General features: G+C 52.8%; 1 protein-coding gene across 1 annotated transcript; it reads left to right on the top strand.

Moving 5' to 3' along the window:
* Positions 1-14753: 14753 nt before the first annotated feature.
* Positions 14754-15320, top strand: LOC120705430. Its single transcript, XM_039989735.1, has one exon. It carries the CDS (start codon positions 14754-14756, stop codon positions 15318-15320), a length of 567 nt encoding a protein of 188 aa, XP_039845669.1.
* Positions 15321-16536: the final 1216 nt, after the last annotated feature.

Genomic DNA, 16536 nt, shown 5'->3' with positions numbered 1-16536 from the left:
GGATCACTGTAAAAGGACTTGTCGCCATAGTTATAATGAATCAATCTCTGTTTCTCGAAGAAAAACGCAAGAACTAAACAAAACCCAAGTCTAAACGCCGGCGGCTACTGAGTTTAAATGTGAAGGGGGCGTCCTAGGGTTGGGGGCGACCAGGGGGGCACCCACAACTTGGGCTTAAGGCGCAACACGATATAAAGCCGGAAAAGGCCAAAAACAGGTGTCGCAGCACATTTCTGTGGTCACACAGAATGATCCACGAGGCTACTGGAGCTGGGACCAGAACAAAAAGAAGCGTCTCATCGTCACGATTCGAATGCATTCAAGATTACCTAATTCTGACTCCGTATGAGGGAGATATCACCGAAACCGTGCAGAGATGTTGGCTGAATCCGAGATGAACGTGAAAACCGAGTTGGAGTCGACTTGTAACTTGGAGATGAGGCCGGTTCATGCATGTCTAGCATGGCGATGTCCTCATCATCCTCCCCTTCTTGAATTGGAGTCGTCCTCGACTCTATCCCAGCATCAAATTCCTGCAAAAGGTTAGTGACAACAGGATGCAAAATATGTGGCGTAGGATCATTGTTAATAACACATATCCCGACAAAGCATTGTATAACAAGGTGCATCAGAGTTATCACATAACACAGCAGCAACAGATGTAGTAGCAATATAAACACCGTCCTTCAATTTAATTCCATTAGTTTGAGCATCACAAGAGTCATTACTAGGAGGTGTTTTCTTATCATTTGCAGCAAACTCATTAAAATATTTCCTAATATCAGCTGGGGATAAAGGAAGCAAAGTAATCTTTTTGTTCTTATGCATGAAAGTGTATGTATTAGTTCTACCATGGTGTGTGTGACACCCCGGCCCAGGGCTTAATAGGATTAATAGGATACTCATACCAACAAGTTGCAACTTCTTTTCCGGAAGCCGGTCTCCAAATAACTCCGAGGTTAAGCGTGCTTGGCCCAGAGAAATTTGGGGATGGGTGACCGACCGGGAAGTTCTTCCCGGGTGCGCACGAGTGAGGACAAAGTGTGCAGAAAAGACTAGTGTTGGTCTGTGAGGACAGTCTATGTCCTAGAAAGCAGCCAGATGTAAGCAGGCCCGGCCTCGGGGAGGCGGGACGTTACAGAATGGTATCAGAGCCGACTCTCGCGGTTTCATGGGCACGTACAGGCATAAGTGCGGAGGCATGAGCACGGGCACATGGGGGCGCAGATTCCACCGGCATGTGCACGGGCGCGTGGCGGGTCAGGACGCGGGCATTTGGGGTGCGCCGTTGGCACTGGACGCACGGACATGGCACAGGGACCGTTGGCACTGGACGCACGGACGTGGCGCATGGGCTGCTGGCACTGGACGTACGGGATGTGGCCAAGAGATGACGTTCCTAGCTTGGGATTGACCGACGAGGACGTCGGTCTCTTAAGGGGTGAGCATGTGACACCCCGGCCCAGGGCTTAATAGGATTAATAGGATACTCATACCAACAAGTTGCAACTTCTTTTCTGGAAGCCGGTCTACAAATAACTCCGAGGTTAAGCGTGCTTGGCCCGGAGAAATTTGGGGATGGGTGACCGACCGGCAAGTTCTTCCCGGGTGCGCACGAGTGAGGACAAAGTGTGCAGAAAAGACTAGTTTTGGTCTGTGAGGACAGTCTATGTCCTAGAAAGCAGCCAGATGTAAGAGGGCCCGGCCTCGGAGAGGTAGGACGTTACAGTGTGCAACATCGTTATCAAATTCCCATGGTCGTCCTAACAACAATGAAGATGATTGCATAGGTACAACATCAAAATCAGCATAGTCATGATAAAAACCAACCGAAAAGTGTATGCGCGCTAATTTAGTTACCTTAGTCTTACCACTAGTGTTGAACCATTCAAGGTAGTAAGGCTGAGGAATAGAACGAGTGGGCAAACCAAACCTCTTGATCAAATCTGAACTCACCAAGTTGCTGCAACTTCCGCTATCAATTATGGTGAGGACACGGCAATCCTTAACTTGGAGAAACATGTGGAACAAATTCTTGCGTTAGATTTTCTCCTCATCCTCATGTTCCGCTTTACAAAGTCAGCACACGCTACACAAGAAGACTAGGATGGTCCTTTGTCACAGCCACAGAATCAATTGCCTCACCCTCGTTCTCCGAATCTGCAACAAAGTTAGCTGCAAGAACCAATTCATCCTCAACATCGCTAGCACTCACATATCCATTACCATCAGGTGCAGCGATGAAAGCTCGAGTACTTGGACAATCCTTTATGACATGTCCCATTCCCTTGCAGCGGTGGCACACGATGTTTGTAGATGATCTACTCGAAGACCCCCTTTCAAGCGTAGCATGCTTCTTGTGTTGTTGGGCCTGCACAGTAGACACATTGCTTACCTCAGAAGCTGGCGCAGGAGCTGGTGGCTTAGCAACAGGCACCTTGGGCTTCTCAATGTCGGAACGCTGCTGAAACGATCTCCCAGTGTTGGACCTGAAAGAATGTTGGACAATGCGGCGTCCCTGTACTTCCCGTTCTGCCTTAAGAGCAAGATGGTACAATTGGGAAAAATGAGTCCAGTCTTTGTAATCAAGAATATCCTGTATATCACGATTTAAACCACCAAAGAACCTAGCACTAGTATCATCATCATCCTCACGATTACCACAACGTGCTAGACCAATAAGCAATTCCTGATAATATTCCTCTACTCGTTTATCACCTCATTTTAAATTTTGCAATTTTAAACGTAGATCGCGCTGGTAATAAGGAGGAACAAAATGACACTTCATGCGTTGTTTCAAAACAGGCCAAGTTTGAGGCACAGCAGTAGCATTACCAGCATTGCAAAGATCATTCCACCAAAACAAAGCAAAGCTAGTAAATTCACTAGTAGGTCTAACTCTATGCTCAGCAGGAACCAAATGCGAATTAAACTTTTGTTCAACAGCGAGTTCCCAATCTAAATAAGCCTCAGGATCAGCAGTACCAGCAAAAGGAATCATGGTAAATTTAGTTTTAGCAAAAGAATCATTGTTACCACGATTATGATTACCTCCCAAACCTTGACGATTGCGCCGAAGACGATACGCATCACGATCCTCATCATCATCAAGGATGGCATCCTCATCCTTGTCCTCATCACCATCAGGAGGGTGGCGTCGGTGTCGCTGTTGAGGGGGATGTTGTTCAATATGCTCAAGGCGTGTGACAACTCCATTGATACTACGCATCATCTCATTGAACTTCCCGTCGATGTAGGTGCGCTAGTCATCAACAAGTTTCTTAAGTTCATCCTTGGAGACGCATTCAATGAAGTCCATAGGGGACTCCCCTCCTTTACCTGACCCTGTCATGGTTAGAAGACAGCAAAAGACAACACCAAGGTATTATCCCTATCAACTAACAAGTACTGGGTGATGGTGAAAGTAGAGAGCAAAATCTCAAGCGGCTTACTACTGTCTTGCAAGTGTTCTTACCAAAGCCAAACAGGATGGTATAATCTATTGTTGAGCTAGGTGTAATAGTTGCAAGATGAACCTGTACTGATCGAAGTATATATGGAGCTGTGGGACAGGCACAATATGTAGCAAGGAGTAGCAAATAACGAATGCAGATTAGCAAATTTCAATAATTATCTAAAGTACAAGTCACAATTGCTGGTTAAGACGTGTCCTAGGCGTAGCACAATAAGTTGGAACAAAGAACGGTGGATAAAGCTCAAAGAACAAGCAAAACAGCACTCTATGCACTTGTTTTTAATCTTTTCCCCGAAAAACCTCCAGGACAAGTAGGAATCAAGATTTCTTACTTTTTCAACTATTTTTTTTATATTTTTCTCTGAACATATGTAACACCAGCTCCAACCACAAAAATGTGCACCTTAAACAGAGGTGGGATGTGGCCTACAGAAAATCAGGAGTGTTTCTGAAAAACTGGAAAATCACTTGGAAGCCTCAAAACTCTTTCTTCCCGATTTTTTTTGAATTTTTTGAGATCGGCTCCAAACAGCAAGGCATTTTATTGTATGTACAGAATTTTGTCTTTTCTCTGCTGTAAAAAATTGAGCCAAAACGGAGCACCGAACGAAAAGTTATGCCTGTTTTACCGAAGGTAACTCAAGTTATGCGTTTCCAAGGGCACAACTCGGCAGATTGGCCGGCGGCGGTTAGGGCAAAGCTATCCCCGGCACACAAAGCGACTGAGCAAATCGTCTCAGCTAGGGTAAAGTATCCCTGGTATATGCAGCAATAGATATCGCCAGATGAAATCAAGAAAGGCTGCGATGCAAGGCGAAAAAAACAAGGTGGTTTGCAACCTATCGAGGGCTGGCGCGGCGAGAGTTCACGCAAGGCGGCTAGCAAGGGCATGTCGAGTAATGGGGTGGATTGACTTGTTGTTTGGGTAAAAGTGGATGGGATAGCGGCGGAAACAAACAAACTGCAACGGGCGATTGAACTACGACTACGAACACACTAAACCAGCAACAAGACTCGACCACGGACACAAACTCAACAAAGCGAATCTGAAACGAAATTGCAAAAGCTAAAACGGATCTAGGACAGTGATATTCTTTTTGTAGGGTTTTTGTGGACTCTAGGACAGTGACACGAAACGAATCTAAAGGGAAAAACGAAGGGTAATACCTCACGGGAAACCTGAAATCTGATACCACTTGATGAGAACTAGGCCCGATCTTTCGAGAGGTAGAAGTAAATTTGATTGGTGGAGTGTGTGACGTTAGCGGATGCTTCTAATCAGCACGATTCGAAGTCAAGCAACTGTTACACCACTGCTCCGTTGGTTATCAACCAAGCACAACTTGATTGACCTCGCCGAGAAGGCTTTTCCTGCAAGCGAATCGAAGAACACAAGCAAGAAGAAGTAAACACGCAATCTGATATTGCAAATATGAATGAAGCGAATCAAGAGGGGTTCGAGAACTCGATTCCAAAGGACTAATCGACACAGTGGAGGAGATCAAGAACGGGTGCCCTGGATCACTATAAAAGGACTTGTCGCCACAGTTACAACGAATCAATCTCTGTTTTTCGAAGGAAAACACAAGAACTAAACAAAACCCAAGTCTAAATGGTGGCGGCTACTGAGCTTAAAGGAGAAGGGGGCGTCCTAGGGTTGGGGACGACCAGGGGGGCACCCACAACTTGGGCTTAAGGCCCGACACGATACAAAGCCTGAAAAAGGCCCAAAACAGGTGTCGCATCACATTCCCGTGGTCACACAGAATGATCCACGATGCTTCTGGAGCTTGGACCAAAACCAAAAGAAGAGTCTCGTCGTCACGATTCCAACGGATCCAAGATCACCTCATTCCGAATCCGTATGAGGGAGATATCGCTGAAACCGTGCAGGGGTGTTGGCTGAATCCGAGATGAACGTGAAAACCGAGTTGGAGTCAACTTGTAACTTGGAGATGAGGCCGGTTTGTGCATGTCCAGCGTGGCGATGTCCTCATCACTCGGGGGCTGCGGAATGTGTCATAAATAGCAACTTTTTTGGAAAAAGTTCCAGACTTGAGACGGAAGGTCGAAGAACCCAGAAGACTAAGCTAACCCTCAGCCTGATCCATCAGATCAAACTAAGGCTCGAGGGCTACTCCATATGGAGCGCGAGTACATCGCGCACCATATCAGAAGGAGAAATTCGGGGCTAGAGCACCTCATAGCCTCGATGCAGCTGAAAAAGCACTCGAATGACTGTACAAAGCACTCGAAGGATTCCGAGATCGAACTTTCTGCTCCAGAAGTACCCGAAGCGCTCGGCCACGCCGACAGAAGTCCTGAAGCTCTCAAAGTACCTGACGAACGTCTTTAGAGGAGCTTGATGCCTGCACGACTCGACTACTAAGAGTTCGGGGGATTGTCAGGCCTGGGGCAACAGGACTACCCACGGGCACGGAATATTCTAGAGTAGAGAGTAGTACATGGTTGTGCCCTACCTCTCTTGTATCTACCCGAATAGGAGTAGAACAAGTCGATAGCCTCGGGAACAAGCCGAACGTCTCGGACTAGAATCCCAATAGGACTCGACTAGGATTTTCATGTAACCCTGTTCCCCCAGATTATATAAGGGCGAACAGGGACCCCTCCAAAAGGAGAGGAACAATACCAGAGGGAATACAAACAACCACACAAGACGTAGGGTATTACGCTCTGGCAGGCCCGAACCTGTCTAAATCCTTGTGTTTCTTGCACCATCGCGTTCTGATCTCGGCGAGTCCCTACTCATAACCACTCTCCTCGGGATACCCCTCGGAGAACCCGACGGTAAAACACCGACAGCCTATCCATCTCAAATAGTCTATCCAAGCAATGCTCCCTTCCAATAACTCTATCCTTATGGAGTATGGGTTATCTTCCTTAAAAAAACTGGACAAAGAAGCGTTGGAAGAAAGAAAAAGAAAAAGGAAACAATACCCATACCTCCACTCAAAAGAGTTGAAATAAGGGGCTCAAACAAAAAGACCAAAATTTTTCTAAGTGTGAGTCCATTTCCTCCCTCTCCCCTAAACGTTTTACTTTCTACAAGATCGGGATTTGATCGAGTACCAACCTCTTGCGAACCACTATTCGGCTTGGCAACACAAGTAACCAAGGTACGCTACACTCTTCTTACCTGAAACTCCACATATCAGCCTTAGAGTAGGAAGAAGATGGTCAAAATTTCCGACCATGGTGAGGATCATACACCTTGAGCGACTTGAGAGTACCATTGGGGAACCTTAAACCACTTTTGAAAAAACTTGCAAAACTCCGAGATAGGAACCTGAACAGAAGGTAGAAAATATTCCGGTGAAGGTTGTTCATTCTCTCAACCTCCCAAGATGAGGGATGAAATGCCAATAAGCACCATCTACCAAAAACCAAGGTATGAGCCAACTTATTCAAAGTACATATGGGTTTGAGCAATATATTGTGTATAAGGTTTTGTCGGGTGCCACAATTAGGGACACCCTAATTGGGGTACTAAGACCACTTTTAAAAACACAAACTCCCGATAAGACGACAAAGCCCACGAAGGCCCCACGGCCTACTTCTCCTTCAGAGGAAAGGGAAGGACTCAAAAGAAGCCCAGCATGCGGCCCATTCGAGGGTCCCTCTCAGACCCGCTGGGCAATCTCCGCCTCGCTCGAGGGTAGCGGATCTACCCTCGAGCGGGCGGGCAATCTCCGCCTCGCTCGAGGGTAGCGGGTCTACCCTCTAGCGGGCGGCCAATCTCCGCCTCGTTCGAGGGTAGCGGATCTACCCTCGAGCGAGTGGCCAATCTCCGCCTCACTCGAGGGTAGCGGATCTACCCTCGAGCGAGTGGCCAATCTCCGCCTCGATCGAGGCCATCTCTCGGCACAAGGGACAAATGGCCCCGCCGCCCAACCGACCGCCGTACGAAGGCATTAAAGGCCAGCCACTCCACCACGGCTCAAAGGCCGGGCGGCGTCAGATTGCCACACCCGCAGTGGATGTGACCGACACCCAATTCGCTGACCCCGGTCACCGCTGAGCCACCCCGGTCGCTATAGCAACACTGTGGAGCATTCAACGCGGCACAAGACAAGTTGGCGCCGCCCCCGTTACTGTTCTGCCAACACCAACCATCCGGACCCACCTCCCGTTGGGGAAGGGGTCCGACGATGTCACGTGTCCTTCCGAGAGGGGCACTCAGCACGCGCGGGCGAGACCCCGGACCTCCCCCTTGTGGGGTCCGGGACTTCCACGCACTCCCGGACCTTATAGTGTGCACGCCCGCACTCCGACCAGGGGATCCGGGACCGCCCCACGCCATAACTACCGCCGAAACACTACAGGACGAGCAGCGCAATCCTCACAGGACGAAGGACGAAATCCTGTACGATAGCGACGCGCGCCGCCTTCCCACAGTACACTTCCTACAGTGTTCGACCACTGTACCCCGCGATTTAAGGGAAAACGACGACTTCCATACCCCCACTCATGTGCACCGCCCTTCCTTGTGACTATAAAAGGAGGAGGTGGGCTTCCTTAGGCCGGGTTGGAAGTAGGCTCTCTGATTTTCCCCTCAGAGAACTCTCAACACTACTGAGCACTCATCTCAACCGACTCCACTTCTAGCAGAGACTTGGGAACTTCTCTCCCTCTCTCGCCTCGCTTGTACCCCCTAATACAAGCACTCCGGGTGCAAGATAGTACAGTGCCCTCGCACACCCCCTTTGCTGGACGTACGGCCCCGCGGCCGGAACCAGGATAAACCGTGCGTTGCTGTGTTGCCTCTTGCATCATCATCTGGGACGAGGAAACACGCAGCATTTACTAGTTGGGATCCGAACCCCCGGGTCAGGACGCCGACAGTTGGCGCGCCAGGTAGGGGGGCCGCGTGACATTTCCTTTTTTTTCTTCCCATTTGATCTCCAGGAATGGTGAGCAGATCCAACCCATACCCTATGGGTGTTTCGGATCCGTTCCCAGCAGGACGCGTGATCTCGTTCGGGAGTCTCGAGTTTAGGGCAGCCGGCAACGGTTACCTCATGCAGCTCCTCTCCTCCGAACACAACCTCATCGCTCCGACTACGCCAGCCCAGCGCAATAGGCGCTCGGGAAAGCGTTCGCGACAAGCACGCGCGGAGCGGCGTCGTGCGGCACGCCACAGCTCCCCCATGTGGGTTGAGGCTGGCATGTCGCAACTCAGCATCGAGGCGAACGGGGCTACCGTTCCGCCATCACGTGCCTCGGCATCATCTATGCCGGCACCGTCATCTGCAGCGGCGCTAGTGCCTCCCAGGGTGGGCTCGACCTCGCCTTCGCCCTTCCCCTTCGGGATGCGCAATACTGCCGCTCGCACCTACGCCTCTTCGATCAGCACTAACTTCGCCGAGTATGAGGATCTGCCGGGTCATCATCTTCTATCAATCCGCAACCTCGTCGCGTCGTCCCTCGACGAATCCTACCCCGAGGCGGTGAGCTCGATCGCCGACGACAACTTCTTCATGAACAACTTCGCGGCCGAGGAGGCCGAGGACTACTCCGGGGTCTACGACCCCGACGCTCTCCGCTCGTTCCAGCTAGCGACGGCTTACTGCCTCGCCTGCTCCGAAGACTCCAGCGAGGGGGACTTCGATCCTTCCCGGGAGTGCTTCATGGTGGACATTGCGGACGGGCAAAACGACAACGCCCCAAGCAACGACGGGGACGCCGGGGCGGACGCGTGGGCAAAGCAACCGGCAAACCCGCCTGCAGCACCTTCCTCGTCAAGCTCGGCGACGCGACAAGCCCAGCTGGTGCAGCTCAAAGAGCTTCAAGCCAAGCTCGACGAGCAGCGTCGACAAACCCGGGAGCTACGTACCGCACTCGAGCAGCAGCGTGCCGTGCCTGGTGCACACGCCCAGGCGGCGGGACGTGTTGCCCGGGATCGCATCATGACCGACGACAACGTCGACAAATCGCCGGAACTGAAGACGGCGGGAGAGAAGCTCGTCGCTGCGGCTTACCTACTCCAAGCCATGCCCGAGCCATCGACACCTTCGGGCCGCAACCTGCGCCGCGAGGCACAGGAGCTCATCGAGCAAGCTGCCGTGCAGCAGGCCGAGAGTTCTGCGTCTCGCATGCGCTCGAAGGCCCCGGAGCAGTGTGATGGGACTGCGCACCAGGACCATGAGGTTTTTGTGCACACACCCCCAGCGGGGAAGGGCAAGGTAGCCGTAGCACCCGGCGCGAGGGCACCCTCGGTGCACGAGCGCATCGGAAGAGTTCCCGTAAGGGAGCGAATCCGTGATACTCGCGGGCACGCTGGCAACGGCAACGCCCGCAACGTCATCAATGGCAGGAGGTACACCCCTCGACGGGGTGGACACTTCGACCCTGAGCACGACAGGGGTGAGTCACCGGAGCCTCCGGGCACCCGGGTGTTCAGCCGGGAGATTCGAACAGCATCTTTTCCCCCGCGCTTTCGACAACCCAACAGCCTCGTCAAATACTCGGGCGAGACTGATCCTGCAGTCTGGCTCAACGACTACCGCCTAGCGCGTCAGCTAGGCGGCGTGACGGAAGACGCGGTCATCATCCGCAACCTTCCTCTTCATCTTGCTGATGTAACACCCTAATTTAAATTCCAGCATTTATCAATAAATTTAATTGGCTTAGTTTGCATTTAATCTAATTTTGTTGCATAAGTTATTTAAATTTATTTTAGGGTTAAACTTGTTTGTGCATCATGCTGGAGCATTGTTTTAATTGTTTGAGTGCTAGAGTGAATTCAAATTTATTTGAATTCTTTTGGCTTGAGTTGAATTGAGTTAGAATTAGAATAGAAGAAGTATGAAAAGAAACCCAAAACCCAAATCTAGAAACCCAAACCAGCCCAAACCCGCTCGGCCCTTTCCCTCACCTCGCTACGGCCCAACCAGCCGCCTCCTACCTTCCCCCGTTCGGCCCAGCAACCAACCCTTCAGCCCAAACTGCAGCACCTTTCCCCTTCGGCCTCCCTGCAACCCGGGCCCGCTCACCACCCGCGCGAGCACACGCCCCGCAGACCGCTGCGCGGCCCAGCTCACCTCCTCTCCACGTCGACCCGCTTGGCCCAGCCGCGCACGCGCTCGCTCAACCCCGCAGCCGCGCGCGCCCCGCACCTCACTTCCCCGACCCCACCTGCCAGCGGTCGAGCCTCCCAGCGCGACGCGCCTCGCGGTCCGCGTGCAACGCTCTCCCTTTCTCCGCTCAACCCGCATGAGCAGCGGCCCACAAGCCAGCGGCAGCAGCGGCCCACTGCACGCGCTTTCCTCTGCCGTTCACCCCGGTCCCACCTGCCAGCGTCGCGCTCGCCCCGTCTCGCTGCGCCGGGACCCCACCTGTCGGCCCCTTCTCCCTCCTCCCGCACCCTCCGCGTGTGCGTAACGCCCCGCCGTGATCTCCGGCCGAGATCCCCGGCGAGCCCCCGCGCCAGAACCCCGCCCGAGATCCCTGGCTTCCCCTTCTTTAAACCATCCCCGACCTCTTGCGCCCCATTCCAATCTCCGCCCCCACCCCAGAACCCTAGGGCGCCGTCTCCCCCTCGCTCTGCTTTTCGCCGCCGAACAGAGCTTCCTGCGCCACCGAGGAACCTCCGCCTCGCCATCCCCCTGCCCCTAAACTCCTCCGAAGGAGCCTTGCCGCGCACCCAGGCACCTTCTCGGGCCACTGCCGTCAACCCAGGCCTCTTCACGCCCCGGAATTGCCGCGAACTCGCCGCCGCAGGTGAACTCGGCTCCGATCAATTTCTCACCGTCGGCGACCCCCGAGTCTCCCTAATCCCCGTGTGTACCACCGCAGGAGCACAACGAACCGACCCGCGGAGTCCAGGCGCTCGGAGGCCAGCCACAGAACCCCGCCCGCGAGCACTGCCCCCGCTCCGCCGTCGGTCGGCGTCGCCATCGATTTCGCCCGGCCGTCCAGCCGCGCTGCACCTCGGTGAGCCACGCCTCAGTTCCGCTCTCCCTTTAGCGCTACATCTTGGAGCTGTAGTCCACCCCGTGGCCCCTGCACGCCACATGCCGGCGATGCGCCGCCGCGCAGACCGCCCCTCGCCGTGGCGAGCTCGGTCCGAGCTCTAACTCCCTCCCCTGCATAGCCAGGTGGATCACTCTTGACGCGTGGATCACCCCAGACTCAAGCGTGAGTCGATTTGACCCCCAGAGGGCCCAAAACGGCGAACTCCAGTGAGTTCTCCCCACGCGCCGCCGCGGGAGCTCCAACTCCGGCGACTAGCGCCGCCGACCCGCGCTCTGCTGAATCCCAGCCACCCGATCTTCCTTGGACGCCCCAGATTAGATCGGCGTACCCCTTCGTCCTGAACCCTCAGATCTCGATCCAACGGCTGAAATCCACCCGTACCCCTTCGCCCTGGCCATTTTGTTAAAGAGCCCCTCAACTTTTCCATATTCAACCCGCGATCCACCTCGGTTTAGAAATAATTGCAGTCAGGCCCAGAATTTTGCACGAAGCCCCCTGAGCTTCTTTAAAATAGAACCCGCCGTCCAGTTAGGGTCTTTTTACGCGTTGGCCCTCGGATCTTTCTGGTTTTTACGTTTAGGCCCTCAGTTTTTGCAGAAAAGCCCCTGAAACTTCAGTTTTCTTACAAATAAGCCCCTAGAACTTGTTTTTAGCCTAGATTATGCGTTTTAGCTCCGTTTTTAGCGTTCTTTATATCCACGCGATCGTTGTAACGCGTAGAATAGCTTTAGACTAGTTTAGTGTGCAGTTTTTATGTATTGATGTACTGTTTCTTAGTTTTTGTTAGTGTTTGCTTGTATGCTTATATTTGTGCATTGTTTTGGCCATGTGTTCGTGAGTAGACGTTGATCCATCTGAGGAGCCCCAGTACCAGTACCAGGAGCAGCCGTCTTCCGAGCAGTTTGAGCAGCAGCCAGAGCAGTACGAGGAAGGCAAGTATAACATGAACAACCCATCACTTTTAAATACAATTTCATACTGCATTTTAATACTGTATGCCTATAAGGATTTCCTAGCCACTTTATATCCTTTATATATACCTTTGGGTTGCATTTTGTTTAGTTGTGCTAAGTTGCTGCGCTATAACACAGTCTGGTCCTTTTTAATTAATTTGATTAATGGTTTACTTGAACTTAATTCTGAGAGTGGCCCTCTGTGTGGATGAGTGGTTCACGTCTCGTTAAAAGATGGTTTTTTGTAGAAACATGGTTTAGGGGGCCAGCACGGTGCTTACTGCTTGGTTGGCCACTCTCCATAAGGACCGGTTCATAGAGCGACAACTTGGGACAACAGCGCTACCACAAGGCTAGAATGGGATAGACTTGGCTTACTAATTAGGTCTTTTTGGTTTGGAGTAACTTACCTGCGGGGCAAGAGTAGTAAGCTTCAATGGTCCCTGCTCCTCCGGCTTGGTCTGTGCTTGGATTGCGCTCCTGTGCTTGTACCCCCGGAGGTGGGCCCCATCGTCGCTGACCTAACTCTCGCGGTTACGCCTTACCAACGAGATTCTTTGTAACGGCCTCGTAGTGAGTCGCTAGTCATCTCACCTAAGGAAGTGTGATGAACCTCTAGCGTAGCTCACGACTTGTGGGTAAAGATGTGCAACCTCTGCAGAGTGTAAAACTGGTATACTAGCCGTGCTCACGGTTATGAGCGGCCCAGATCCTCCTTTTGATTAGTGGAGTTATCTCCTTCCGACGAGGGAGGTGCTTCTCGGGGTTACCTTGGTGGCTTGGTTTTGGTTTGGTTCTCAGTAGTCACATAATTAATTCTGATTAATTACTATGTAACTGGGTTAATGGTAATCCATCAACTCGTAGTAAATAGCTCTAATAAAATCTTGCCAACACTTAAAAGCTAATGCAGTTGAGTCAGCCAACCTTAGAGCCTCATAGTTTGTGTTATACTTGTTGAGTACAAGTTGTGTACTCACCCTTGCCTCTTCTCTACTTTTTCCTCTTGGATACGCTACTGCTGCTCAGTTCCTGCCGACACGAGGGAGTTCGTCCAGCGCTACCAGGACTACGAGGACTTCTAGGTGTTCGTCTCCCAGTCGACGTCCCTGTGGCGCCCTGCTTCAGCTTCGGAGAGCTTTATTCGTATTTTTGTACTTCGCTTCCGCTGTATCAGACATTTTGTCATTATTGTAATAAATAACATTCGTATTCGCTTTATTATGTCTTTTTACGTGATATGTGCTATGATATACTGTTCATTCTGTTGTATATACGTGTGACTTGATCCTGGCACGTATATGACTGCTCGGTTTATGTCCTTTTATAAACCGGGTGTTACAGCTGACGCCACACGAATATGGCTCGAGCACTTGCCTGCGGATCAGATCTACAACTGGGCCGACTTGGTCCATATCTTCGTGGGCAATTTCCAGGGCACGTACGTGCGGCCTGGGAACTCCTGGGACCTCAAAGGGTGTCACCAGAAGCCCCGCGAGTCCCTGCGTGACTACGTGCGATGCTTCTCCAAGCAGTGCACCGAGCTCCCCAGCGTCACCCATGTCGAGGTCATCAACGCTTTCCTCGAGGGTACGACGTGCAGGAACTTGGTGCATGAGCTTGCGAGAAGCCGACCCGTTAACACCAATGAATTGTTCGACGCTGCCACCAACTACGCCGCCGGCGAGGAGGCAGTTGGTGCCATCTTCGATGACAAATCGAGCAAGCGCAAGGACGATGCGCCTGCGGAGGGCAGCAACGTCAAGCTCAACGCCCCCGCCAAGAAACAGAAGCGGGGGAGGAAGGGAAAGAAGCCGGCCCCACCGAACCAGCACGGGTCGGGGCAGGCAGAGGACTCCGAGGAGGCCTTCGCAGCTGCCCCAGACCGCAAAGGACCTCGAGGCCCCCCTCGAGGCGGTGGTGGCCAGTTCGACGACATGCTTAAGAAGCCGTGCCCTTACCACAAGGTCCCGGTCAACCATACCCTCGAGCAGTGCGAGATGCTCAAGAAATACTACAACCGCGTCGCGCATCGCGATGAGGACAAGAAGAAGGATGCTGGCGACAAAGGTGGAGATGACGAGCTCCCCCCATTGGAGAACGCCTTCTTCATCTTTGGAGGAACGACGACGAATATGACTTCTCGGCAGCGCAAGCGTGAGCGCCGCGAAGTCTTTTCCGTCACCAAGGCCACGCCATCCTACCTCGACTGGTCGAAGGACACCATCGCCTTTGGCCGCGAGGACCACCCCGACTACGTCCCACACCCGAGATGGTATCCGCTCGTTGTCGACCCCATCATCGGCAACACCCGCTTCTCCAAGGTGCTCATGGACGGAGGCAGCAGCCTCAACATCATGTACGCCCCCACCTTGGAGCTCATGGGGATCGAACTGGACAAGCTACGCCCCAGCAAGTCGCCATTCCACGGTGTCGCGCCGGGGAAGCGGGTCCAACCCCTCGGCCAGATCGATCTGCCTGTGTGCTTCGGCACAGCAGCCAACTTCCACAAGGAGGTACTCACTTTCGAGGTGGTGGGATTTCGAGGGTCCTATCATGCCATCCTCGGTCGTCCTTGCTACGCCAAGTTTATGGCTGTCCCCAACTACACCTACCTCAAGCTCAAAATGCCGGGTCCGAAGGGCGTCATCACCATCGGCTCTTCGTTCGAGCACGCCTACGAGTGCGATGTCGAGTGCGTTGAGCGCGCGGAAGCTCAAGCGGAGGACGAGGCCCTCGCAGCCACCCTCGACAAAATGGCGAGCGAGGCCTTGGACTCCACGCACCGACACGCCGGGAGCTTCGAACCCGCCGAGGGTATCAAGAAGGTGCCCCTCGACCCGAGCCACTCCGACGATAAGGCGTTGCAGATCAGCGCCACCCTCGACGACAAATAGGAAGTGGTGCTCGTCGATTTCCTCTGCGCCAACGCAGATATCTTTGCGTGGAGCCCCTCAGACATGCCTGGCATACCGAGGGAGGTCGCCGAGCACTCTCTTGATGTCCGACCCAATTCCAAGCCGGTGAAGCAACGCCTGCGATGCTTCGACGAGATCAAGCGCCGGGCGATCGGCGAGGAGTTGCAGAAACTTCTGGCGGCCAGATTCATCAAAGAGGTATTCCATCCCGAGTGGCTAGCTAATCCAGTATTAGTAAAGAAAAAGAGTGGAAGCTGGAGGATGTGTGTGGATTACACTAGTTTAAATAAGACATGTCCGAAGGTTCCATTTCCCTTGCCACGCATTGATCAGATTGTAGATACTACTGCGGGATGTGAGCTCTTATCCTTTCTTGATGCCTATTCCGGTTACCACCAAATCAAGATGAAAGAGTCCGACCAGCTCGCGACTTCTTTTATCACACCCTTCGGCATGTACTGCTACGTTACGATGCCCTTTGGCCTCAGAAACACCGGAGCTACCTATCAACGGTGTATGCTCCACGTTTTCGGAGACCAGCTCGGGCGGAGCGTAGAGGCATATGTCGATGATATCGTTGTCAAAACCAGGAAGGCGGACGACCTGGTTGCTGATCTCAGGATCGCATTCGATTGCCTACGGGCCAAAGGGGTAAAACTTAACCCCGAGAAGTGCGTGTTCGGGGTGCCTCGAGGCAAGCTCTTGGGCTTCATTGTCTCCCAGCGGGGCATTGAACCCAACCCTGACAAAGTCTCGGCCATCACTCGGATGGGACCGATCCGAGACCTAAAGGGGGTACAGAGGGTCATGGGATGCCTAGCGTCCCTTAGCCGTTTCATCTCGCGTCTCGGCGAGAAAGGCTTACCCCTGTATCGACTCTTGAGGAAAACCGAGCGCTTCACGTGGACCCCCGAAGCTCAAGAAGCCCTCGAAAGGCTGAAGGCATCGCTCACCCGTGCTCCCATTCTTACACCACCTACGGACGACAAGCCCCTCTATCTATACGTAGCTGCGACGACCCAAGTGGTCAGCGCGGTGATCGTTGTTGAGAGACAAGAGGAGGGTCAGGCTCTGCCCGTCCAGCGGCCGGTGTACTATATCAGCGAGGTGTTGTCTGAAACCAAGACACGCTATCCGCAGATTCAGAAGCTTGACGCAAGCTGCGCCACTACTTCGAGGCCCGCCCCGTCACCGT

Source organism: Panicum virgatum, chromosome 5K, assembly GCF_016808335.1.
Source record: "Panicum virgatum strain AP13 chromosome 5K, P.virgatum_v5, whole genome shotgun sequence".
Lineage (NCBI taxonomy): Eukaryota > Viridiplantae > Streptophyta > Magnoliopsida > Poales > Poaceae > Panicum > Panicum virgatum.
This window is presented reverse-complemented; position numbering and strand designations above follow the sequence as displayed.

What these genes read in the sequence shown, in the direction of transcription:
- LOC120705430 (XM_039989735.1), top strand. Translation starts at nt 14,754, where the DNA reads ATGGACGGAGGCAGCAGCCTCAACATCATGTACGCCCCCACCTTGGAG.